This window comes from Chelonoidis abingdonii, chromosome 4 (assembly GCF_003597395.2).
Source record: "Chelonoidis abingdonii isolate Lonesome George chromosome 4, CheloAbing_2.0, whole genome shotgun sequence".
NCBI classification, from domain to species: Eukaryota; Metazoa; Chordata; order Testudines; family Testudinidae; genus Chelonoidis; species Chelonoidis abingdonii.
The window spans coordinates 154,123,111-154,147,721 of record NC_133772.1 but is presented as its reverse complement, the minus strand read 5'-3'; the positions used below and the strand labels follow the sequence as shown (position 1 = coordinate 154,147,721).

The following is a 24,611-nucleotide window of genomic DNA, read 5'->3' as shown; positions in this document are numbered from 1 at the left end:
TTTAGGCACCTGATTTCACATGGTTTATTACAGCTGTCTCTCTTGCTTGCCCCTTACAAAGGGGTCAGTCTAGTGAAAGGTTTCGGTTCCCTCTCTATGGGAGTCATGGACGCTAGCTCCAAAACTGGCCACTTCACTCAGCAAATGGGAGCTGGTCCACAGAAGCCCTTCATGATACTGTGTTCCACCAAGCCACAAGGAGATGCAGAAGCAGTCATCCACATGAGTGAAACCCACAGAATTCTAATCCCCACCCCACTGGATTTTACATTACACTCCAGTAGATCAAGTATTTTAGTTGCTAATGAGTGAACTTCGAGAAAGGTTTAGGAGGCTCATTCCAGCCCCTCTCCGGTTTGCTCAGCCGCTGCCCTCAGAAGCTGAGCCTGGGCAGGGGGCAGCCTGCTACTGCTGCAGCCAGACATTCTCCCAGTCAGCCGGGATGCTGCACTGCACCGGGGAGCGTGGCTGGAAGAGGCCCTGGCCCTGCCCCTTCACCTCCCAACCCGGAGCTGGCTGCTGGGGACCACTTGACTGCTTGGGGGGGGGGGGGGGCGGAAAGACACTTCACCCTTTGTGACTCTCCCACGAGTCATCAGCTACTTCTCTGCTTGTCCTACTGCCTCCATTTTAAGGGTAGAGAGCACTATGGCGCTCAATAAGCCTCGGACTGCACTGTTCAATCCCAACATGTGAAATGTAAAGAGGAAATGCCCAGGAAACAGCAGGAAAACAACTGACTCCTCCTGCCAAGTCTGAAGACCATAGGGAGTGAGACGCTCTTGGTATTGGAGGAAGCCTGAAAATGTGGGGGAAGGGTTAGGAGGAAGTCAGGAGGTGTGGGAGAAAAGCACAGCCAAAGGCCCAGCTGTCTCAATGATTTGTTCCTAAACATTTAAATGATGTTTTGGTTTCGGGATGAGCAGATGTCTGGTCTCATTCATATTTTACCTTTTCAGTTTTCTCCATCCTAAAAGTTCTGACACCACAATAGCCCTGTGTGTGGTTGTGGGAAAGAAGGCTCAGTTTCAAAAAGTTTGCCACTGCCCCCTCAGTTTTCATTTTAAGATGTTCAGCCTCTAGCCAGAGAAGAAGAGTGAGCAGGTTTTTCTGTCGTTTGTCTGCATGTCTTGGATCCACGTTTCCTTTTGCAACCCTCATTTTATTCCTTTAACTTGCAAGTGGCAAGGCAGTGCACTTTGGCTACTAAACTTCGTCATCAGGCTGGTAGGTATGAGATAAGTCTCTCAAGCCCCAGGGACAACAGTGCTTCTTTCATGAATTAGTATTGCAACTTCTACACTGTAAAACATGCCTGAAGAATGCAAAGGAAATGTCCCATCCACAACTGGGCCAATTTATACATAGTCATTTCAGTACGTTTCTTATAAGTTACTGCCTGGCCCCATTTTTTTAAAATAAGTTCTCACAATACACTCTAGTCTCTTTATAGGTGAGGTAAGTCTTTTACATTTAAGATATAGATGCTCCCTGGGTTACGCAAACCCGACTTACAGAAATTCGCACTTATGGAAAAAGTTCTGTAAGCTTTTTTTTTTTTGGCGTAATTGCCCGACTTGCGCAAAATTCGACTTACGCAAGGCGTTCTGTAATGGAACGCCTTGCGTAAGTCGGGGAGCTTCTGTATTCTATTTAGGAAACCAGATGCATATAGGAACACACCTTGGTTTCAATCTGTATCATCTACTGCCTGTTGAGTAGTCGCAGCTTGAGCTGAAGCCATTCTCAGCACCTCAGACACACTTGGCTTTTTCTTTGGTGGAAGGCTACAGAAATGTAACAAAGCCCCGGTTTGTCCAAACTGCAGCAACAAATTTGACTGAAATGCAACTAGTTAAAATGAAGCAGATACTGTAATTCAAGTGAATACAAAGATGATGATTATACCACGGTCTGGAGAATTTAGCATCCTCAACTACCCAGTGCTTTGTCTTATAGATTTTTCATATTTGTTTAACCTTTCTGTATATTAAAAATTCAGTTCAATTCACCTCCTCTTTCCTTAGGCACATGGATCCAAGAGAGTCTAGTGAGTCTAACACCTTCCAAAAGATAAACGATGTTTGTCCCACAACTAGAATTCTAGTTAGCCAATCAGCTAGCTTCCCAAGTTATGCCTTTTTTATTAAAAAGTATATCAAACCGTATCAAAAACCAAGACTCTCTCTTTTAAAGAGAATTCACATAGATGAATAGAGACACTAGCCCTGAAGCTGTGCTCTAGTAATCAAAATACACCACAGAGACCCAGACTAAGTCAGGTACTTAAGTAAACTTGATAAATATGCATTACAAGATGGACAAAAACTTTTTCAGTAAACAAATGACAGGCTATGGTTCAAGAAAACAACCCATTAGACAATAAAGGTTAATTACAACTCTGTTCTCATGCAGTTGCTTTTCTTCTGTTCCTAACCCATGAAGTTTCACTGAGATCTATGCAAAGGTTCCAGAACTTTCATCATCTCCCTAACACAGTGCATACTGAATTGCAAGAGACGGCCAGGACTGCCAAAATATTAGTCAAGATTCAAACACGACTATTCCCAGTTTCCACATACCAATTCCAATTTATAACTAAAAAAGCACTACATGAGCTGTAAGAGGCTTCTTTTGGCAGCCAGAAAAGAACAGACAGATTAGAAGGACGCTTGTTTATTATTATTCATCTAGTCTCTCAAACCAAGAAAAGCACTTGAGTAAGGTTTCTAGTTACAGAACATAGTTCTAATTTTAGGATAGCTTGATTAACTTACTGGCATAACATTATATAAACATTTCAGCATCAGCTACCGGTGAAGAGTAGCCAAAGCATGTCCCCTTCCCCAGCTCCAGTGGGGTATGGGTGGGAGGATGGGGAGAGGCATGGAGCAATGAAAGACAGCAGTTATACATTTGAAGAATTGAATCACTGTATTAAAAAAATGTAGTAAAGCTCTAGCTGAGTCCTTAAAATAACGTTAAGTGGCCAGTGTATAGGATAGGTGCAAAATAAAGTCGAAATAAACAGGAAGTTTTAATATTTAGAGCACTGTGGTATTTTAGCTAGTCTGCAACTACCAAGTCAATGTGTTCGAAGACATTTCACACAAATCCAAGCAGTGGTGTGCAGCAAAGAATCCAGACAGCAGGGTAGAAAGGGAATTATGCAGTCAATGAATAAATAATGACAGCACATCAGTTTCATAAGCTTCCCATCAGTACTTACTTGAACACTTTAATGTAGTCAGCAAGCTCAGGAATCGAAGTGATGTCACCCTGAAAATAAAAGGTCATTCATTTGATTTGTCTGCCAGATACAAGACTCAGTTCTAGGCTGGGAGGATCCAAAAACGGGGCACTGGGGACGGTGATTCAGTTTTTAGGACAATGCCACGCAATTACTCAAAGGCAATTTCCTCAGTGATGAGGGGGGAAAAAAGCTTGATAAAACTTCATCGCCAAATGTCAAGGGCTCACAGATCACACTCTACTTTATTAGACTACAGTTTATTTCACAGACTGAGAAGTAAATTCACTCCAAAGAAGTGCTGCTCTGAAACTCTTTTCTCAACACACAAGTAGTAGAGAATTGACTCATTAATATAGGTTTTTAAAAGGTCAGTACTGCACTTGAAGTTCTGGAGTTGATTCTAAACACACACAACTAAGTAGTTTAGGACTGGCCTGGTGTTTGAAAGCATAGGTTCTTTACGACATCAGAGCTTTTTCCTTGAATCCGAGCCCCCAAAAAGATGCTGCTTTAAAATAATCACGGAGGGTTGTTTAACTGCTTTTAAATTGTTTAAAATGGCAATCTTTCAGTATTTTCACATTTGACTATATCCCCAGAACATATCTATGGATTTCAGATTAAACAAAACAAACGAAATATTCATCCCAAGGCAGATACTGAAAATGGACAGTCTCAACCAATGTGTCATTTCTAAATTTCTTAATTCTTATCTGGCAGGGTAGGCTCCTCAATATTATGGTTTAAATCAGATTTCAGTGCCACTGAAAGTGAAGATTCCTCCTATTAAAAAGCCACTATTTATGTAGCATCTGACAATTTTCTTCTTCCCACTGTACATCCATCAGAAGCAGCACAGCTCTGTTATCAATGATACCTCAGTAAGCAAAAAAATCCATGTTAACTTCAAAGATCACTATAAATAGTTTAAAAATATACTTAAGATGGCTGCTAAAAGAGAAAAAAAAACATTTGAAGGTTTTGGTCTTTTGTCTCAGAAGGGTTAGAACATAAACACGTGAATTCAGAGCCGGCACAAGTGTGTGATACTCCACTGATTGGAGTTGCCCCTCTGAATGAAGATACCGAAACCTTTCAAGATCAGCATTTGGCTTTAATTCTTCTTTCACAGTTCTAGTCTATGGAAGAGCCAAGTACTACAATATTACTGTGTTTTAGAAGTTTTATCATTTGGCAATACAAACATGTGATACAGAAAAAAAACCAAACAACTCTGAAATATATTAAGCTACTTAAGGCCAAAAACACTATCCAAATTATATTTTCACCATAACTTAGTATGAAAGTTATATGTGAAGAAGCATGGTGGCTGTTTTTGGCACTGTAAAGCTTTGTTAATTAATTAAGGAATAGTGGAAAAAAACAAAATCTATTCAGAACTGAGCATTTTCTAAGCAAGTAGAAGAAACAGAAATTCACGTATTTCATTTGAGTTTTCCTTGACACTGCTGTATTTCACACGTATTATAATGGCTCAAGTTTTAGTGAGCCCATACTTCACCAACTTTTCCAGATGGGTAAGCTAAAGCTTAAGGAGGCCACTATGACTCGCCCGTGGTCACACGGGCAACCTGTGGTTCAGACGGGGTTAGAATCTAATAATCGTCATGCCTCACAGTTTGCTGCTACAGCCACAAATGTATTGTTATACTTAATTTCTACAGGAGGATCTTTATATCCTAGCTGATTGGGCAACATTGTGACAGGTAACATTTGGTGGAAAGGGATACACATTAGAACAAACAACTTGAACTACTGATACATGTCAACGGGTTCTAAATTAACTGTTAATACTCAGGACAGAGAAAGGAGGGATCGGAACAGCTCAGTGAAATCATCTGCGCAATAACAGTGCTGGCCAGAGTATTATATTGCATTAAGGGTTAGAGCACAATGCCAAAAATACTACACCTTCATACTACATGGCAACCCTATGCTTAGTTCTAATCAATCCTTCTTATATCCAATATAGCAGAAACAGTGTCCAGGGAGGGACAGCGAAAACAATCAGAGGCATGGAAAAGATTTCCAGCCGAGAAGCCATTAAAAAGATTAGGCCTATTTAGTGCAGAGAGAAGACAAATAAGAAGGGACTAAAGAAGGAATGTTGCTTCATCAGCAAACTTCCTATAGTACCACTGTTAAGTCTGTCTGATCACAAGCATTTATTCAACTTTAAGAAGAAGTGATTAACTCTTACCAAAATTGTTGAAGTTTTACCACCTTCTAAAGTAATTTCCAAATCAGACAGGGCAGCGTCAACTTCATCAACTTCTTTGTCGCTGTTGTTCAAGTGATTTTCTGATGACATGATTGATAGTTTGTTGATGTGGTACTGAAATACAAGTTAGAGACCTTGTTGATTTTAAATGCACTGTATTTAAATTTAACAGACTAATAAAACACCTATCCGACCTAGCAGAAATCTCACTACTGTCACATTCATTGTCACCCACTTAAATAGCTGTAAGGAAATACCAAAAAGAAAACCATGGTACAATAGGATAGCCCCAGGGATTACACTGCATGACCAGAGCAATGACATTCGGAGAAGAGGCTGGCAATCCATTTGAGATGAGTGCTGTGCTGTTCTACATTACAGTAACCAGAAGATAATACAGCTAAGTTATTGCCCTATGCTCTCATTTAAAACATTGTACTACAAGCACAATTGCACAAACTTCCATAGACTCTACTGGGCAAACAATGGACTAGCCAGTTACAAAAACAGGCTACATTCTATCACCAGTACATCAGAGTTTACAGGTGGAGGTCTGAAGCACAGAGCTTATGGGTGGGATTTCAAAAGCATGCTCCACATTGGCCTAGCTCAGCTCCCACTGCAGTCAATAGGAGATTTACCATTAACTTAAATGGGAGCGGAGTCAGGCCAATGCTAAGTGTTTTTGCAAATTCCACTTGAAGTGACTTGTCCAGGATCACAGAGAAACCATAACTGAGTCAGAAACTGAACCCAGATTTGAGTCTCAGTCCAGGACCTTAATCACAAACCTATCTTTTCGTACTCAGTTTATAGTACGTGAATGACATAGTTGGCTCTACACCGGTTTGGGTCCAGACAACATGGTTAACATGTGGCAGACGATGGCATAAAGCTTTTCGTGTAACCATAAAACACTTTGCTGTATGGTGCTAGTGAAACTAGTCTGGCTGATCCTCATCCTTTCTACCTTTCCGTGTGACAGAACATCTCAGAATGCACTGCCTCAAGTGCTGCTAGCGCTGCTTTGTGAATTCTAGGAGCTATCTCCCAGGCAATACGGGATGGCTACCAGATTGCTTGTCCCAGTTTATTTTGGGAAAAGCTCAACTAGACTGTGTGATAACTGTGAACATGCAAGCCCAGCTGACATGTGACTTTGTTGTGAAAAGACTGCTGTGCAGACACGGACTTTGTAATAGGGTCCATTGATCACAATTCTGGTTTGTAACTACGTCATGCTATACTCAGTGTAGACATAAGCATATCTCAACTCTTGTTATAGTCTTCTCTGGATTTTGCAGGACAGACATAACCAAAAAAACCCCAAAACAACAACCTAATAATCTATTCTAGGCTACTACAAAGTTTATCCAATTACTCATTCTATACCAGAAAGGTGCAATGGGAAATGCAAACTTGAAATGCAAACAGCTGGTCTTATGACATTATTACATCCTTCCCACACCAATATTGGGGCACAGGGTGGAAACTAGTCTCTTCCATTCCTCTGTCATTTGTGGCTGCTTCCATCTGCTCTAGGGTGCTGGGAGATCAACTGTTCTGCCCTCTGTGCTAGGGTTCTTAGTTTTCTCTTCGGCACCCTTGTTTCTTCACATCAGTTGGCTTCCACTTGACAGCCTCACGGGGAATCTGTGAGTTGGCATCTACAGTGCATACTTCAAATATGTCAGCAATTCCTGAAGAGCTGCTGATTGGTGATTTCTCAGCTCTCTCCATTGGTGATGAAGCCTTTCCAACAGTGCCCAGAATCTTTTCTAGGCACTTATTTGGTTTACTATCTAATATTTTGGTAGATCTCCACCTCACAGTCCTATGCTAGCACTGAGATTATGTTTACATTTAAAATCCTCGGTTTTGTTCTAGCGCTGTACATCTTTGATTTCCATATCTTGCTGAGTCTAACAAACAACAAATCTACCATACTAGAAGCAATTCTTCAAAGCAGTTAGTGGATCAGCTGCATTAGAGACTGCATCTCCAGCTATGTAGCTCCAAGATGGTTGCGTGCCTCTGGGTCAATAGAGATCACAGAGCCCAGCAGAAAGCACACAAAGCATCTCAGCTGAGGGGATATGGTTGTGGAATGAACTTCCAAAGGAGTACAGACAAATCAAACCAGCTTCAGGAAATGTTACAAAATCTATTGATGAAGCTTTTTTAATCATAACCAGAATGGCATTCATAGCAGGATCTGCTCCCTCTTTTACCGCACCAGAAAAAAAACAAACAAAAAATCCTACACCCCCAAGCAGAGCCTTAGAACCTGAGGAAGAACAAGAGCCAGAAATTCCATGAAGTCCATTAGGGACTTTGCTATTGCCAATCTATTTCATGCAGCAGGCACTCACGCACTAGGGCAATGGGGAGCAGTACAAAACCCTAAAATAGAAGTGATCTTTCTAGGGGAGAGCTATTTTCTCTGGTGTTCATTCAATAAGTATTTTTGAAGGCAGAAACTTGTGACTAAGTAGTATAATCCAGAGAGGATATAATTGCCACAGCAATACCACACTTAAATCTACAAAGCTGAAACTGTTAATGTCACAGTGGATGTCAAACATCATGCATCTTGAGTTGCTCTTACAGGAAAACTGGAGGATGAACTTATACATTCTTGCTTTCTTTACTCTTTTTTGAAAAATGACTGCTATGGGTTGAAATCCATACAGCCCCGGATCTGCTAGGCCAGGGATGTTTTTCCATGGGTGAGGAGGAGAGAAGCAGCCTGGCTGCCAGACAGACTTAGGACCACCCTTAGACTCAGTTTACAATCAGTCTTATGGAAATGAATGGTAAAAGCATTCATAGGTGTATTACCTATGCCAAATTTGCACATAATATTCTCCACAACTGATAAATAAATAGTTCTGGGAAACCCACAGATTATCACCAGCTGTTCTAGGGGCAAAGAGCCAGAAACATACAGTTCAGTAACCTAATGTACTTGTATTTTTTTTAAAAAGGCAAAAATTAAGAGTCAAGATAGATACAAACAACTTTGGGGAAAATAATCTAAATTTCTTTTCATACGAAATAATAAGAAGCAAATATTTAAATTACCTAAAAAGTTTAAGTAAACACTAGAGACTAGGAAACCAGCCAAGTTTCATTAGAACAGAAAGTTCAGCTTCCTGACAAAGATAGAGCAAGGCAGATAATGAACTAGTTGCAGGGCAGTTCAGCTTCAATGCACCCCTTGATTTAAAGCCTACAGAAGGCTAAAAAATTGCAACTGAGTTTGATTTTTAAAAAAAGGCTCTGTCTCTTACCTGCAATGCTGCGAACATCATCATTTCTTCTTCCGTACATTCTATTTCTTCTAAAAGAATAGCCCATTTAGATTGCTCATAAAGCTGGTTGATTCTGATTGCATCGTACTACAGTGAAATATAAACACACACCACACACATATAAAGCACCTGCAAAAGAAGGCCTGGGGCCCTTTACACTTCAAACATATCTAATTAAAAGAGAATAAACATCACGAGACTTATTTTTACATCCAAATTTCTACTTGAGATTTAAATGCTAAACCACTTTGACACTGAAACAACCAGAATTCCCTGAACAGATGCTCAGGCAACCACCTGATTTTGTTCATTTGGCAGAGCCTTGATGTGTCAACAAACAGATTCAAATGATACATACAAATGTAAGACACAGTATCACATTTTCAAAGACCGGTAGCTGAGCAGTTGCCCATATAAATGGGCATGCAGGCATTCTGAATGCAGACACTGGTCTCCACTTTTTGAACGTTTGGCCATATGTACAAGACAGAAATAACTCAGTACCTTTGGATTCAAGTCAAAAAAGTTGTAGTACTTGAACCGGAGCAGTAAGGCCTCATTTTCTTTCACATCTTGTTCCATGAGCGATCTTGATGAATCCAGCCACCTGCAAGTTGTCAACAATAGAGAACAAAAAAGATCCGGTTGAGTCTTTGTAACCGTTTTAAGAATGCAGCTTAAGTTTTTAAATACACGTCTTTAAAAACTCACCCTTGGTTGGTCTTGGCTTTATCGAGAAGTGCTTGTGGCTTGTACATTTTTGCTAAGATTTCTGGGGATGTAATTGGCTGGCTAACAGCAAGTATACCAGGATTCCCTTCTGATAAAGCACTATCTCCAAACCAAGCTGAAGTTGGAGACAGAGGGCTTCCATCGTGAGAATCATAGGTGGGCGTCATGGTTTTGCTATAAAGTCCTGGACTTGAATATATGCTTCCTAACAGAACAGGAATAAACATGTGAAGTTAGCTTATGTTCTGTACACTCAATGCAAAACTAATACAGTAAATAGATTTTAAAAATCATGTGACTTAAAAAAACCCCCCGACGCTGCACTGCTTGTTTTCCTATAAAAAGTTAACCTATTTTAACTATCCTTGATAAACAGGACAGCTAGAAAGTTCACTTTACATTTAACCCATGTGAAAATTCTCAGAAATCCATTCTTAGGGGTATGAACTGTGCCTGCTTATCTTTCTCCAGCACCTAGCACACTGGGGGTACTACTGGAGACAATCATTCTAGGCAATCCGTTGCTTATGAATTTTGAAAGTTAAAGTTTAGAGGAGTAGGAAAATAAGGAGACAGCCAAAGAAATCACAGGAGGCGGGGACAAAAGTCCTAATGAGGTGGGGCTCACCTTTCACTGGGCCGATGTAAAGAACATCAGTGCCTACAGAGAAGGAAAGAAAGGAAGTGAGAAGGCAAGAGGGAGACAATGAGAGAAATCAGAAACAAAAAGGGACAGAAGGTGAGAAACATGCACAACTGTAAAAGACTTAGAATATTCTGGTTACGTTATGTCATAATCGTTTGTTTTCACAAGTTGGACTTCAAACCAAACCTACCCTGTTTAAATCATGCCCTAATTAAGTCAATTTTGACAGCCTCCATACATGTGAGATGTATCAGTAAGAGCAGCTGTTGCGATCTCCTGATTGAACTTACTGTTGCTTACTCTTCAGAACAGTGTGTGGCCGCCTAGCCTTAAGACCTGCCTTTTAAAAATAGCTGATAATTATTCCATTGAGTCTGGTAAATTTTTCAAGCCCACAAATTCTATTTGAAGGAAGTTTTCAATAACCCGGGGAGTGATGTATAGGTCATTCACCACAGTTTTTATGTTTTCCACAGTTTTTATGTTTTGACACATCACCTCTGTAACAAGTTATGAAAGTCTGTTAGGCCTGATCATCACTTGCTCTCTTCAGTAGTGATCACTTTTCCCACTGTGTTTATTTGTATTGAACATTGGAACAAATGTGTAAACCTGAGAAGGATATATTTAAACAGATTCTTGGTCTTAAAACTAGAGACGATGTGGTGAATTGGATATACAAAAATCTTTATTTTTATTTTTTATTAATAAAATGGCTTTGATTATACACCAATGGCCTGGATTCTCTGAACTCTGTAATGACAATCTGAACAGTTTATTGAACTGCTGAGACACCGGGAGTTAAGATTTCTCAACACGACTGCAAATTGTCTTGCCTCTTAACTGTGCTTAATGCTGGCAAGAGTCCAGCTACCCAGATGCAAAACAGTTTCTATTCAGTAGTTTTCAGGATACTTGTTCACCTTGCCACAGTGTGTTGATCATCTCAGCTGTTTTTGAAAGGGAAGAAATATGCAGTTGATCTGTATTCTTTGCCTTTTTCCAATCCTTGGCATATCTCAAAAAAGCAGAATTTTAAATAAACCAACAGGTCACTTTGTAAAGGCTGCTTATTTTCACTTGAAAATGTGCAAGACAGGTTATGTGTGTATTAAGTGGGGTTGTTATGGGTTTTGTGTGTAGAAAACAGTAAATCGGACATGCATATTCCTCCAAAGTGTGTAGTATTTGGCAGGTTTGAGCTCAGCATGAAAACTGCTATATAACAATCAGACTTTTCAGCCAAGTCCCAGCAAGAGCAGAGAGAAATTGAATCTTTTGGTTCAACTATTTGATTTAAGACTGCTGGTTCTTGCAGAACTTTCAGCAGTACATGGAAGGGTTTTCTCTCACTGTACATTCAGGCAAACCTGATACTTGGATAAAAAATACTCTCTCCTTATTGTTTTTCTAGAGAATGTTCATAAATAAATGGCCAATGTTTTGGCAGGCTGGCTTTCATCAGGGCACACAGACCAAATGAAGTCCCAACTTCAGAATATTACTTATGCTGCAATTACAGGAATCAATCCTCAGGGGGTTTATTTGGGGAAAAAAATATTTCCTAAAAGAGCGACAAAGCTGCAGAATTTAAGGGCCAGCTTAAACAGCTCCCTGAAAAGTTAACAAAATATTTTGTTTAAAAGGAGGACGTCAAGAGTACAGAGGTTACTTTACTCATTCAGTTTGTGAGTTAGTAGAGGGAGACTTTTTTGCAAGGTGGAGATGGATGGAGAAAGTGAAGAAATGAAAGCAGAGAGACACGAGAGATTGGATTTGTATTAAAACAACGTCTATTTCCGTCTTCAGTTAGGTCATTCATTCATATTGCAAGATGCTTTCCTCAATTCAAAGCAGTTGGTCCAGAATTCTTTAAAAAGCTATTCTGTGTACTCCAAATCTCGCTGTCACAGTACTATCCTTTCTTTAATTCACCAGTGTAAAATACCTGCGCTTCAGAATAAACTTTTCTTAAGTAAGATATGCAACTGGCCCTTATGTCAGATTCAGGAAAAAAGGGTGGTTTTCCTTTTAAAAAGGAAACAGTTTTCTAGCTCACAAGGTTACAAAGGAAAAGATTCCAAATGTGAAAAGGAGGAAACTGATATAGAGCTGGCTTCCTAAGTCTGCAGATATCCGGAAATAACTGAGAAGTAAACCGTCTCCATCTCTCTCACAGAGGTATTCCTTTTAAATTATCACACTAAGATCCAGACTTTCAAAACTGAGGTACAACAACTACACACCTAATGAGTATTATCACAATTGTGTCTGCAAATCAGGCAAATGAGTTTGATATTGTTTTAGTATAAATAAAATATATTACCAACATCTTGTACCCATTGGACAGCTCCACATCGGCACAGCTGCACCGATGCAGCTGCACCGCTGTAGCATGTCTGGTAGAAGATGCGCTATGCCGACGGGAGAGTGTTCTCCTATACGCAGAACTACTCCATTTCTGTGAGAGGCGGAAACTTATCTTGAAGGGACAGCGTCTTTCGCCAACATAGCACTGGTATGGACAGCGCTTAGATAGCTGTAACTTGCATCGCTCCCGGGGGTGTCTTTCACACCCGAGTGATGCAAGTTAAATCGACTTAAGTAGTAGTGTAGATCTGCCTACTGTTTTTCTTCTCTGAGGATTCAATTCCATTATTAGCTCTTTATTGCTTCTATACCAGAGGTGGGCAAACTACGGCCCGCAGGCCACATCCAGCCCGTGGAACTGTCCTGCCCAGCCCCTGAGCTTCCGGCTGGGGAGGCTAGCCCCCGCCCCTCCCCCATCCCCCGCTCTGGCTGGGCGGCGTGGCTGCCAGACATGCTGCTCTGAGCAGCATGGTAAGTGGGCCAGGGAGTCCGGGGGGAGAAGTCAGGGGACAGGGAGCAGGAGGTGGTTGGATGGGGCAGAAGTTCTGTGGGAGGGCAGTCAGGGGACAGGGGGTTGGATAGGCGTGAGGTCCGGGGGGCGGGGGGAAGCAATTAAGGGATAAGGAACAGGGGCAGTCAGGGAGCGGGAAGTGGGAGGGTGAGGATAAGGGGTGGGGACCAGGCTGTTTGGGGACACACAGCCTTCCCTACCCAACCCTCCATACAGTTTTGCAACCCCAATGTGGCCCTTGGGCCAAAAAGTTTGCCAGTTACTGTTCTATATTGATGGCCCAATGGTCAGTCTCTCTGTTCAGTGTTTTTCATGCCTTTTTTTTTTAAAAGTATCACCATTGTGAAATGGAAGTGCAATGTAGTTACTTTCGCACGGCTACACTGGTGCTCTTGGCACTCAATTAAATCACATTCAAAGTGCTTCTACGGTCAGAGGAATGATTCTGTAAAATCAGGGCCATTTAATACAGAAGATCCACATCCTGTACTCAGTCACATCCCCTTGATTTCTGTCACACATACACCCTAACTGTCTGTGTTGGGGAGGAGATCCTTTTACAGCAGAGTGAGCCAGCTTCTTTTCATGCCTGCAAATGCCATGGACTTCAATGGCATCAGATACCAACCAACACTGACCACTGGAGAAAATCCCACCTTAAAATGTCTCAAGCAATCAGTTCTCCACTGCTCTTAGGAAAATATTCCCAATTTAAAGCCTTGCCTTCACTAGGAAAAGAGGTGTGTCTTAACACATGCTAAGACCCTGGTGTAGACAAGGCAGTTTGTTCGTTTTAATACATTAGCTGGCTGACAGGAAACCATAATGGGGAGTTCAGGTTTACCTTGACCAACTACTACAAATTAAAGCTACAAACTTGTGTTGTTTACACTAGGATATTATTCATCAATGGGTGCTAAAAATACACCTTCTTAAAATACATCACCATCAAATTTACACATTGGTTCCAATGTGTAATACAAATATACACAACGGGAAGCGTGCTTACTGCTGGAGAGAGTGTGTGCAGTTATTCATCGGATTGCTGCTTATGAGGCAAGCCTTGTGCTCGTCTTCCTCCCTTCCCGCTTTTTCGGCGGGCATGGAGGAGCCTTGAGAGTAGAGCTGCCAGTGGAGTAGGATATTGCTGGATACTGGGAACCTGCATAGGGGATTTACACTCAAAGCCTGCCACAGAATCGCAGCTCCTAGATGATCCTTTCTCAAAGACTCCTAGAATGCAGAAGGACCAGGGCATCAAAAATTACATGGAAAAGCTGGCTGCATCCCTTGCTGGAACGGCAAATAGTGAGAAAAGAAGCTACTGCAGCCACAAGGTAGTAACAGAAGCTGCAGTACAGCTCTACTGCCACACGAGCCTAGGGGATGATTGCATTCCTTTTCTCCCTAGCTCAGGGCCATCATCTGCCCTTAAGGGATTACAATATATATAAAATTGCATCCACACACACATGGGCAAGGACACACACACAACTCATTAAGGCTGCAAAGTCAAGCACTCAAATAGTAGGAAATACAATTCAATTTTTCTGTACAAAGTATTTCACTATTTTTTCCTGCCTCCACGCATCCCTGCCTCCTGCTGAATCCATGTTTAAACAGAAACATGAGAATGACAAATGTGAATGATAAATGGGAACTGTTTAACAACATTTTGCTAGGTGCCCAAAAAACAAACCTGGCTAAGGGAAGAGAGAGCAGCAATAATAATAAAAATTATATCTGTAAGACGCAGAAAAAATGGGAATTTGATAGCAATTAATAACAAAGAGCCCTGTGGCACCTTATAGACTAACAGACATATTGGAGTATGAGCTTTCGTGGGTGAATACCCACTTTGTCGGACACATGTAGTGTAAATATTTCCACGACACGCATCCGACGAAGTGGGTATTCACCCACGAAAGCTCATGCTCCAATACGTCTGTTAGTCTATAAGGTGCCACAGGGCTCTTTGCTGCTTTTACAGACCCAGACTAACACGGCTACCCCTCTGATACTTGATAGCAATTAATGTAACTTAGAAGTTAGAAATTATAGAAAATTGTTAAGGGGTACAAAAGAACACAGAATTTATGGCCAGCAGAGTTAAGGACAGTAAGAAAGAAGGTTGTTTTTGTGTGCTTTTGTTTGATTGTTTTTTAAAGCATACAACGAACAAAAGGAACCCTGAGAATGGCACTGGTCCACTATTAAATGGAAATGGCAGAGCTATCGATAATAATGCAGAAGAGGCAGAAGAATGGAAAACCTGCCTTATGAAAGGAGACTCAAAGAGCTTGGCTTGTTTAGCCTAACCAAAAGAAGACAGAGGAGATATGATTGCTCTATATAAATATATCAGAGGGATAAATATCATGGAGGAAGAGGAATTATTTAAGCTTAGTACCAATGTGGACACAAGAAATGGATATAAACTGGACATTAGGAAGTTTAGATTTGAAATTAGACGAAGGTTTCTAACCATTAGAGGAGTGAAGTTCTGGAACAGCCTTCCAAGGGGGGTATCCGGCTTCAAGACTAAGCTTGATAAGTTTATGGAGGGGATGGTATGATGGATAACCTAATTTTGGCAATTAATTGATCTTTATTAGCAGGTAAATATGCCCACTGGTCTGTGGTGGGACGTTAGATGGAGTAGGATCCGAGTTCCTACAGAGAATTCTTTCCTGGGTGCTGGCTGGTATGTCTTATCCAGATTCTCAGGGTTTAATTGATTGCCATATTTGGGGTCGGGAAGGAATTTTCCTCCAGGGCAGATTGGCAGAGGCCCTGGAGGTTTTTCACCTTCCTCTGCAGCGTGGGGCACGGATCACTTGCTGGAGGATTCTCTGCACCTTGATGTCTTTAAATCACAATTTGAGGACTTCAATAACTCAGATATAGGTTACAGATTTGTTACAGGAGTGGGTGGGTGAGACTGTGGCCTGCTTTGTGCAAGAGGTCAGACTAGATGATCATAATGGTTCCTTCTGACCTTAAAGTCTATGAGTCTGAGTCTCAGATGCTAAGTTGGGGCACCCAATCTGAGACACTGAAAACATGATGTTTCAGGGTATGTAATATTATAGAACACTGTATATGTTCAGAGAATTGCTCCCCACTGACTTCAGTTACAGTTATGAGTGCTCAGCACTCCTGCAGATCAGATACCCAGAATAGGTGTAAGGCACCCAGAGTAAGGCACCCAAAAAATGAGGAGAACACAGCTAGTGGCTACCTGTGAAAAGTTTGGTTTAAGTGACTTGCCTGTAGCATCACACATAAATTGTGTGACAGAGGCAGGCATAGAACTCAATTGCCCAGAGCAACATTCAACTGCCTGAACTACTTACCCATCCTTTCTCTTCCTGCAACCCCTTGCCTCATTCATCTTACACCTTCCAACCTCTGCAACAAATGAGACAGTGATCCTTCAGACAACTGACTCTTCACTATACAACTCTGAGCTTAGGCCTGCCTGTCCCAGCAGTTGCAATGGGTATACATCCCATTGCCAGGGACACACTGTGCACTGAATGAAACAGGGCTCCTGTGGAAGAGAGACTATGTGATCACGTAACTAAAGATGGTATCGTAATGTATTTGCACAAAGGGGTAAATTAAGGCAACCTTAGTTCTGGCATTTCCTAACTTCTGAGTGCTTGACTTTGCATTCTTAATGTGCTATTTCCTTTCTTCAAAAAAGCATTTTGTGGTGTGCCATCATATTGTCACCCACAAGGGACATCAGCAGGTCTACCACACAGACCTACCACACAGATCTTGGCTCTTGTGCTAATGGCATAACTGACAGCAGTACCATCTTGTAATCATCTATGTGCACCAGCAGTGGAAAGGGGTGAGACTCTTTGCCAGAGGATTTCATAGACACTTACTGACTGTAGAGGAACAGTGAGATTCAACGATTGTGGGTTTCATTTCAAGTTCTGTAGTGGAGTGTACTTTAGTACGCAGAGACTCTTCTGCCATTTTCTCTCCCTCTCCTCAGTCTCCAATCATCCCCTTGTTCCTCATCCTCACGGACTCTGAGTGCCTGTCTCCCTCCCCCAGACACCTTGTAAAATATCTCAGTGCCTCCCCCAATTCCAGCTCCTTTTCCCACCCTCTTTGCCCAGCCACTCCCTGGCACCCTGGCTCCCTGTAAGATCTGGCTCCCCTCCCTCCTAACCCACTGATACCCAGTCTCAGTCTCCTTGTCCAGCCAGTAAGTATCTCATCTTCTGGTTCCCAGTTCCCCTCTTCAACTCCCAGTAACCTCCAGTCTGGGTCTTCCCAGGGTCCTAAATCTACTCGTCCCCTCACTGGCTCTGGTCCCCTCTCAATTTGAATCAGGTGGATTCCTCTTCTTTGCTGACTGGGTGTGAATAAAAGGGAGCATTAAGAGCAGAGAAGAGACAAGCTCTCTGCTCTCATTTTCTGTGTCTGGACCCATCACAGTCTGGAACTGCTGAGAATTTCAACTACAAGGAAGTTCTGCTTAGTCTGCTGCAGCATTGCCTGAAACATGCCCATTGTGAACAGAATCTTCAGGGAATTAAGCTGCAAAGCTCTAGCAAGTCGCTATTGAATATGTCTGAACTGTGATTTTTCAAATGCTTGTTACTAGGACAAATTTGAGCAGATTTCCTCAGGGATGACAAGAAGCACAATCCTCACAAGGCCATAACCTCTGCCAAATGTCAAGTTCCGGCTCCAAATCATGGGAGGTGTTAGAGTTTCCTCTGTAATAAATGTCGGACAACCTTAGATAGCAGCAGCACTATCAGCTTTGCCTACAATGATCTGCCTATAAGCCCAGCATCTACTGGTCAGGGTATCTCAATGTGCAGAATTTACCTCTGTAAATCCATAAGCACAGAGAGAGGCATGACCTGAAATGATTACTCATGTCATGTCAGTATTCAATAGCACAGAAATGGTATCAGTGCAGTACCAGTGCAAACCGAACAACAACTATTAATTATGGCGAGGTTATTCAAGTTAAATATATGCAATTTCTATTTAATGGGATAAATGCATTTAACTGTAAATTTCTAACTAAATCGCAAACAAACATAGGTTCATACACTGAACTAAAGGCAGCAATTAAAGATGCAGAGATGCCTTAACTCTACACCAGACCTGGATAGTTAATCACTTTGGAGCGAAGGGGAGGAAACAAACTATTTTCCCTTGATTCCCTTGCTAGTCCAGAATCATTGGCGGTTCTGATACTGTCAGGGTTATGTCCACCTCTGGTATTTTAAGACCAATTAAGGAAGATGTTATGAGTGTCACTTCTTGTCCCCACTTCCCTTCCTTTGCTTGATTAATAAGCAACATTTTTAGAAGACATGCAGTTCTGAAATATGCAGAGAGCTAGTATGAACTGCTGAAAGCGTTTGTAAAGGTCCATTCTAGTTTAAGGTTCTCATGACTGGTGCAATATTCTCCTTCAGCTGGATTTACACCACCCCAAGATGAAAGCAGATCTGATGAACAACAGTTCAATTTTTCGAACAGAGACTGTATGTCTGGCTCAATATACCCCTCATAGTAAGCATACTTTCTCTGTAGTGGTATTGTTCTGTTTCTGTAAGCCACTGTTCAAACTATCTACCAGATATGTAAACTATTCCACCATTAGAAATTATACAAAGAACAAAGAACATGAGGTTACTTTTAATACTAAAAGTCTGAAGCCTGTGCCTTTATATAAGGAATACTAATACAAGTAAAACTCTTTCAAGCTTTCTGGAATCTGCTTATAATAGAAAACAGCCATTGTTCAGCCTTTCATAATTCGTACAAAGACATAATTCCTGCAGTAACACAGTGACAAAGCCAACATCTAAGTCATTCTATATCCAAGTGCAGCCAGGTATTTAGGATAATATGGGACAAGAAAAAGCTTAGAAATTAAGAAAACACATCAGTAACGTACCCTAGACCAGGGATGACCAACCTGAGCCTGAAAAGGAGCCAGGATTTACCAATGTACATTGCCAAAGAGCCACAGCAATACGTCAGAGGCCCCCACCCCATCAGCTCCCGCTGCCCCCGCTCCCAGCGCCTCCCATCCACTGGCAGCCCCACCAATCGGTGGTTTCGTGGCATGCAGGAGGCTCTAAGGGGAGGAGTGAGAGCACGGCAGGCTCAGAGGAGGTGGTGGGAAGGGGTGGAGTGGGAGCAGGGCCTGTGGCAGAGCCAGAGGCTGAGCAGTGAACACCTCCTGGCACATTGGGAAGTTGGCGCCTGTAGCTCCAGCCCTGGAGTCGATGCCTGTACAAGGAGTCGCATCTTAACTTCTGAAGAGCCATATATGTGGCTCTGGAGCCAAAGATCGGCCACCCCGCCCTAGACACTACAAGAATCAGGCTCAACTTTGAAAAAAAATAAAAAATTAGCATTGTTCTGTTTTACATATGTAAAAGCATTTAGAATTCATTCACAGAACAATTACTAAATACTCTATAGCTCTCAGATGACTTCTGCGGAGTTTATTTGCAATGTATTTCTTGTGCAGGAATCAATGGATTAGGTGTGACCAATACATGTTTCCCTTCAAGATCTGCTCCAGTGTAACTACTTAACCTTCCCCCTCCCTCTTCCTCCTGCTCCTTTCCCTTCCCAGCCACCTTCCCCCAAATAACTACAGAAACAAGCCTAGGCTCACCTGATCCTGGAGTGATTAATGGTCCCTCCAGTTCAAGCGCCTCATCTTCACCTTGGTCATCTATCTTTCTCTTTTTCTTCTTTGTTGGATCCCTGGGTTTCCTCAAGAGAGAGAGTTCTTCTGGATGTCTGATATCTGAGGAGAAAACTACCAATTTAATAAAAAAAATTGTTTCCACTATTGACAAATTCAAATAACTTGCAGACTTTAACCTGGGAAATTGTCCTGCAAACAAGGCTGTGCATGTGGAAAGAAAGTGATTTTGGTAACACTTCTCAACATGGAATTTTCAAATTAGCCTTTTTTTCTCCTTTCTTGGCTTAAAAGGAAACAAACCTGCAATTGTTTCCTGGCCAGATTTCCTGATGGAAACCCTTTGATTTTTCTGACCACTAAGAGGCTGAGGATGGATTTCTTATGAGCCAGTCCAGGTGCAGTTTCTGGGTTTGACTCCTATTACCTGAACCAACTGTGCTATTTCTACAGGTAATCACGCCTTTCACATAAATAGGTACAGTACATTATGCTGAAACATTTCAAATACACGTAAGTCAGACTGGTTGTTGTGGCAAAAAAAGACTCATGGTATGAGGCAAAGCATTTCAACTACTGACCAAGATTTTAAGAAATGGTTTATATGATTGCATTTCTGAAAAATCAAACCACTTATTTAGGTATCACACAAATTTAGGAACCTATCTTGAAGAACCAATTTTTAAAATCTTGGCCATTGTGTTTATTTTCTATTATAAAAGTAACACTCCACAATACCTACAGAATATATACCTACATTTTATAGAACACTGACTATTATGCCTCAATTTGATAAAGCCTGTAAATCAGCAAAATGTAAAACACGGTTACTCACCTTTGTAACTGTTGTTCTTCGAGATGTGTTGCTCATATCCATTCCATTAGGTGTACGCACTGCGCGTGCACGTTCGACAGAAGACTTTTACCCTAGCAACTCCAGTGGGCCGGTAGGTCGCCCCCTAGAGTGGCACCGCCATGGCGGGTGATATATACCCCTGCCGGCCCGCCCGCTCCTCAGTTCCTTCTTGCTGGTTACTCCGACAGTGGGGAAGGAGGGCGGGTGTGGAATGGATATGAGCAACACATCTCGAAGAACAACAGTTACAAAGGTGAGTAACCGTGTTTTCTTCTTCGAGTGATTGCTCATATCCATTCCAGTAGGTGATTCCCAAGCCTTAGCTAGGCGGTGGGGTCGGAGTGAGAGGTCGCAGCGTGTAACACGGCAGAGCCGAAGGCTGCATCATCCCTGGACTGCTGGACCAGGGCATAGTGGGTAGCAAAGGTGTGCACGGAGGACCAGGTCGCTGCCCTGCAGGTTTCCTGGATGGGTACTCCTGCGAGGAATGCCGTCGACGATGCCTGGGCTCTAGTAGAGTGCGCAGTTACTTGGCCCAAAGGGAGATGGGCCAGGTCGTAACAAGCCCGTATACAGGACGTCACCCACGAGGAGATCCGCTGCGAGGAGACTGGCAACCCCTTAACTCGCTCAGCTACGGCGACAAAGAGCTGGGTGGACTTACGGAACGGCTTGGTTTGCTCTATATAAAAGGCGAGCGCCCTGCGCACGTCTAAGGAGTGTAACCGTTGCTCCTTGCGAGACGAATGTGGTTTCGGGAAGACGACAGGCAGGAATATGTCCTGGTTGACATGAAAGGCCGAGACAACCTTGCGAAGAAATGCGGGGTGCGGCCTCAGTTGCACCTTGTCCAGATGGAACACCGTATACGGGGGGTCCACCACGAGGGCGCGCAGTTCTGACACGCGCCTAGCGGAAGTGATTGCCACCAGGAATGTCGTCTTCCAGGACAAGTAGAGGAGGGAACGCGTAGCCAGCGGCTCAAACGGGGGGGACATAAGACGGGACAACACTAGGTTGAGATCCCAGGAGGGGGCTGGGTGGCGGACCTGGGGGTAAAGGCGCTCCAGCCCCTTGAGGAATCTAGCCACCATCGGGTGTGAGAAGACCGAGAGGCTGACGCTCCCCAGGTGGAAGGTGGAGATGGCCGCTAAGTGAACTCGGAGAGAGGACACCGCCAGGCCTTGTTGCTTGAGCGACCAAAGGTAATCTAAGACGATTGGGATGGAAACATCGGTGGGGTGGAAGCGCTTCTCCGTGCACCAGCACGTAAAACGTTTCCATTTGGCTACGTATGTCATCCTCGTAGACGGTTTCCTACTTCCCAGAAGAACCTGCCTCACTGGAGAAGAGCAATGTAACTCGGACTGAGTCAGCCACGCAGGAGCCACGCTGAGAGGTGCAGCGACTGGAGGTCCAGGTGACAAAGCCGGCTGCGGTCCTGCGTGATCAGGTCCAGGTAAAGGGGCAGGGGTACAGGGTCCGCTACCGACAGGTCCAGCAGCAGAGAGTACCAATGCTGACGGGGCCATGCCGGAGCGATGAGAATCAAGTGGGCCTTGTCCCTGCGCACCTTCAGAAGGACCTTGGGGATCAACGGGAACGGAGGGAACGCATAGAAGAGGTGCGTCACCCACAGAATCAGAAAGACGTCTGCCACCGAGCCCTGCTCGCGACCCTGGAAAGAGCAGAACATTGGGCACTTCCTGTTCCAGCGAGATGCAAAGAGGTCCATGTGGGGATGCCCCACCTTCGGAAAAGCGTGAGGGCAACGTCCGGGCGAAGGGACCATTCGTGGGAGCAGAAGGACCGACTGAGACGATCTGCCAGGGTATTCCGAGCCCCGGGGAGAAAGGAAGCGACTAGGTGAACTGAGTGGGCTATGCAAAAGTCCCACAACATTATGGCCTCCCGACACAGAAGTGGAGATCTCGTCCCGCGAGGGAGAAGAGACGTACTATGGGACTTGACAGATGGTGCCAAAACGATGCGTCTGGCTAGGCGTAGCTGAGGAATGAGCCACGACTGCAGAGGTCTGAGCCCGTAGCCTGGCGTGCTCCGTCACGAAAGTCGCAGGACCGCCATGTGGCCAAGAATGTCGAGCAAAGAGTCCGACCTCAGAAGATAAAGAGGTGCGTCTGTAATCCTCCGCGGAGGATGTCCTTGTATCCTCAACCACAGCTTGTTGAAGCGGCGCAGCACGACCATGGAAAGGCCCATGTAGCCGCCGCGAGAAAGTCCTTAGGAGAGCGCCAAAATTTAAAAAAAAAATCCCCAATCTCTTCGCCACGGACGGAGAGTCACACCCGACGAAACTTAACCCTACTTGCTCATGCACTCCATGTCGCGATGGTTTCCCTCCCGCGCGCGCGCCACCACACCGCGCTCGCCACTCATGGCGAGCGAGCGATAGTCTCGATGCACGCACACGTGAGCGCGCTGGACCCGGCCTCCTGGAGAGAATCGAATTTTCCCGGCAAACTCCAAGCCTAGAAACGGAACCGGACCCCTTTTATATGCTCTAGCGTCCCGGCAGAGATAGGTGGATAGGAGACCCAATCACACGGCCGCGCGAGCCCGCGGCACCGGAAGGAAAGTGTCTGACCGGACTTTCACCCGCCATGGCGCGGTGGAAAAGAAACGGGTGAGTAAAAAATCGAATTTTTTTAAAAGATATTCCTGAGCACTTACGAAACTTCTCTGTCAGGCTAGCCACACGAGCTTAAAAAAAATCCGAACGCCCGAGGCACCCCCGCTGATAAGCATTGCACATGGAGATTATGCCACACGCCGCTCTAAAGAGATAAGCTCTGAAAAAGATCGATTTAAATCTACTCGTACAGAAAGTTGTAGACCTGAGCCCCCTTTAAAGATTGGTGTCCCGCCCCCTCGATATTTGAAATTAAAAAATTGTCGTTATTCAGGATAGAAAAAAGGGCAGCGGTGCATGTCGAGGGGACACTCGGTGTGGCGTGCCAGAGGAGTAACAGTAACACCACACGAGGATCCAGAGGGAGAATAGCCACAGGTCCTAATGGTGAATTATTCATTTTAACAGCCTGGATATTTCCTCACTCCACCAGAATATTGTGTTGGACGTTTCTTCCGTCGCGCACGAGTCCGAGGATGTGGATTTTCGGGCGAACGCGTCTCAATGGAAGCAAAGAGTAATTTAACAAATAGGAAGGATTTTGCGGGCGAGTTAGCCACCCTCCTGCCTCTCCTTCATTCTTTGTCAGTGGCCGTTATATTTCACTTCTCTGCCGCGCACTACCTATTCTTGTCAAAGAGAGATATTGGACTTCTGTCTATCCTCTCACCATGCAGAGAAGAGGAGCGGCTGCGGGAGATGTGTGTGCCGCGCGTGACCACCAAAACAAACCTATGTGGAGGGGGTTCGGATATGGCAGGCTCTAGCGAGCAGAAGCCGAGCAAGGTGCACGTTTTTATGCGGCAATCCAGGCAGCGAGAACAGAGAATATGGGGACCTCTATATGGGGGGCTTGAGAAACAGCCCAAATGGAAAGAAAGCCTCAAAAAAAAAACAAAAAAAAATTTGGGGAGGTCATTTGGGGGGGTGGCCTGGGGGAGGGGAAAAAAAGGAGGAGGATGAGCTGCACAAGAGAAGGGAGGACCGCAGGCTGTGGCAGGAGACTGGAGCACAAAAAGCACAATAGTACGAAATCAAGGCGAAAAGTTTCTTTTTTTTCCAGGGGTTAAAAACGAGAAAGGGGGGGACTTTCCCAGGCTTGGAGGCCCAGGCAAAGTATGGGGGGGCAAAAGGGGGGAGGGTTGAAAAGGCCCCCACCCTTCCTTTGGCTGGGGTGGTTGTGCGGGGTGAAGCTTCACCATTATAGGGAAAAGGTAGCTCCACCCGGCCATAAGGCGCGTTGGGCCGAAGGTGAGGCGCGCGGGTTTGTGCTTTCTTTGGGGTATTCTGCGCAGCGCGCAATGAGAGGTGAGCCCTCTGATGGG

At 43.7% G+C, this 24,611-nt stretch overlaps 1 protein-coding gene across 4 annotated transcripts in view; it reads right to left on the bottom strand.

Annotated features, from left to right (window-relative positions):
- The window catches only part of FERMT2 (FERM domain containing kindlin 2), a 114,879-nt gene that overhangs the window by 17,755 nt on the left and 72,513 nt on the right, over positions 1 to 24,611 (bottom strand). For 2 of the 4 annotated variants that reach the window (XM_032765925.2, XM_032765927.2), the window contains exons 4-10: positions 19,748 to 19,882; positions 10,170 to 10,202; positions 9,521 to 9,746; positions 9,314 to 9,416; positions 8,789 to 8,896; positions 5,475 to 5,609; positions 3,230 to 3,279 (exon numbers count right to left, since the gene is read on the bottom strand). In XM_032765925.2, the coding sequence (XP_032621816.1) occupies positions 3,230 to 3,279; positions 5,475 to 5,609; positions 8,789 to 8,896; positions 9,314 to 9,416; positions 9,521 to 9,746; positions 10,170 to 10,202; positions 19,748 to 19,882 (790 nt within the window). The remainder of the gene's footprint in view (positions 1 to 3,229; positions 3,280 to 5,474; positions 5,610 to 8,788; positions 8,897 to 9,313; positions 9,417 to 9,520; positions 9,747 to 10,169; positions 10,203 to 19,747; positions 19,883 to 24,611) is intronic. The other 2 variants (XM_032765928.2, XM_032765929.2) reach the window with 1 other exon arrangement.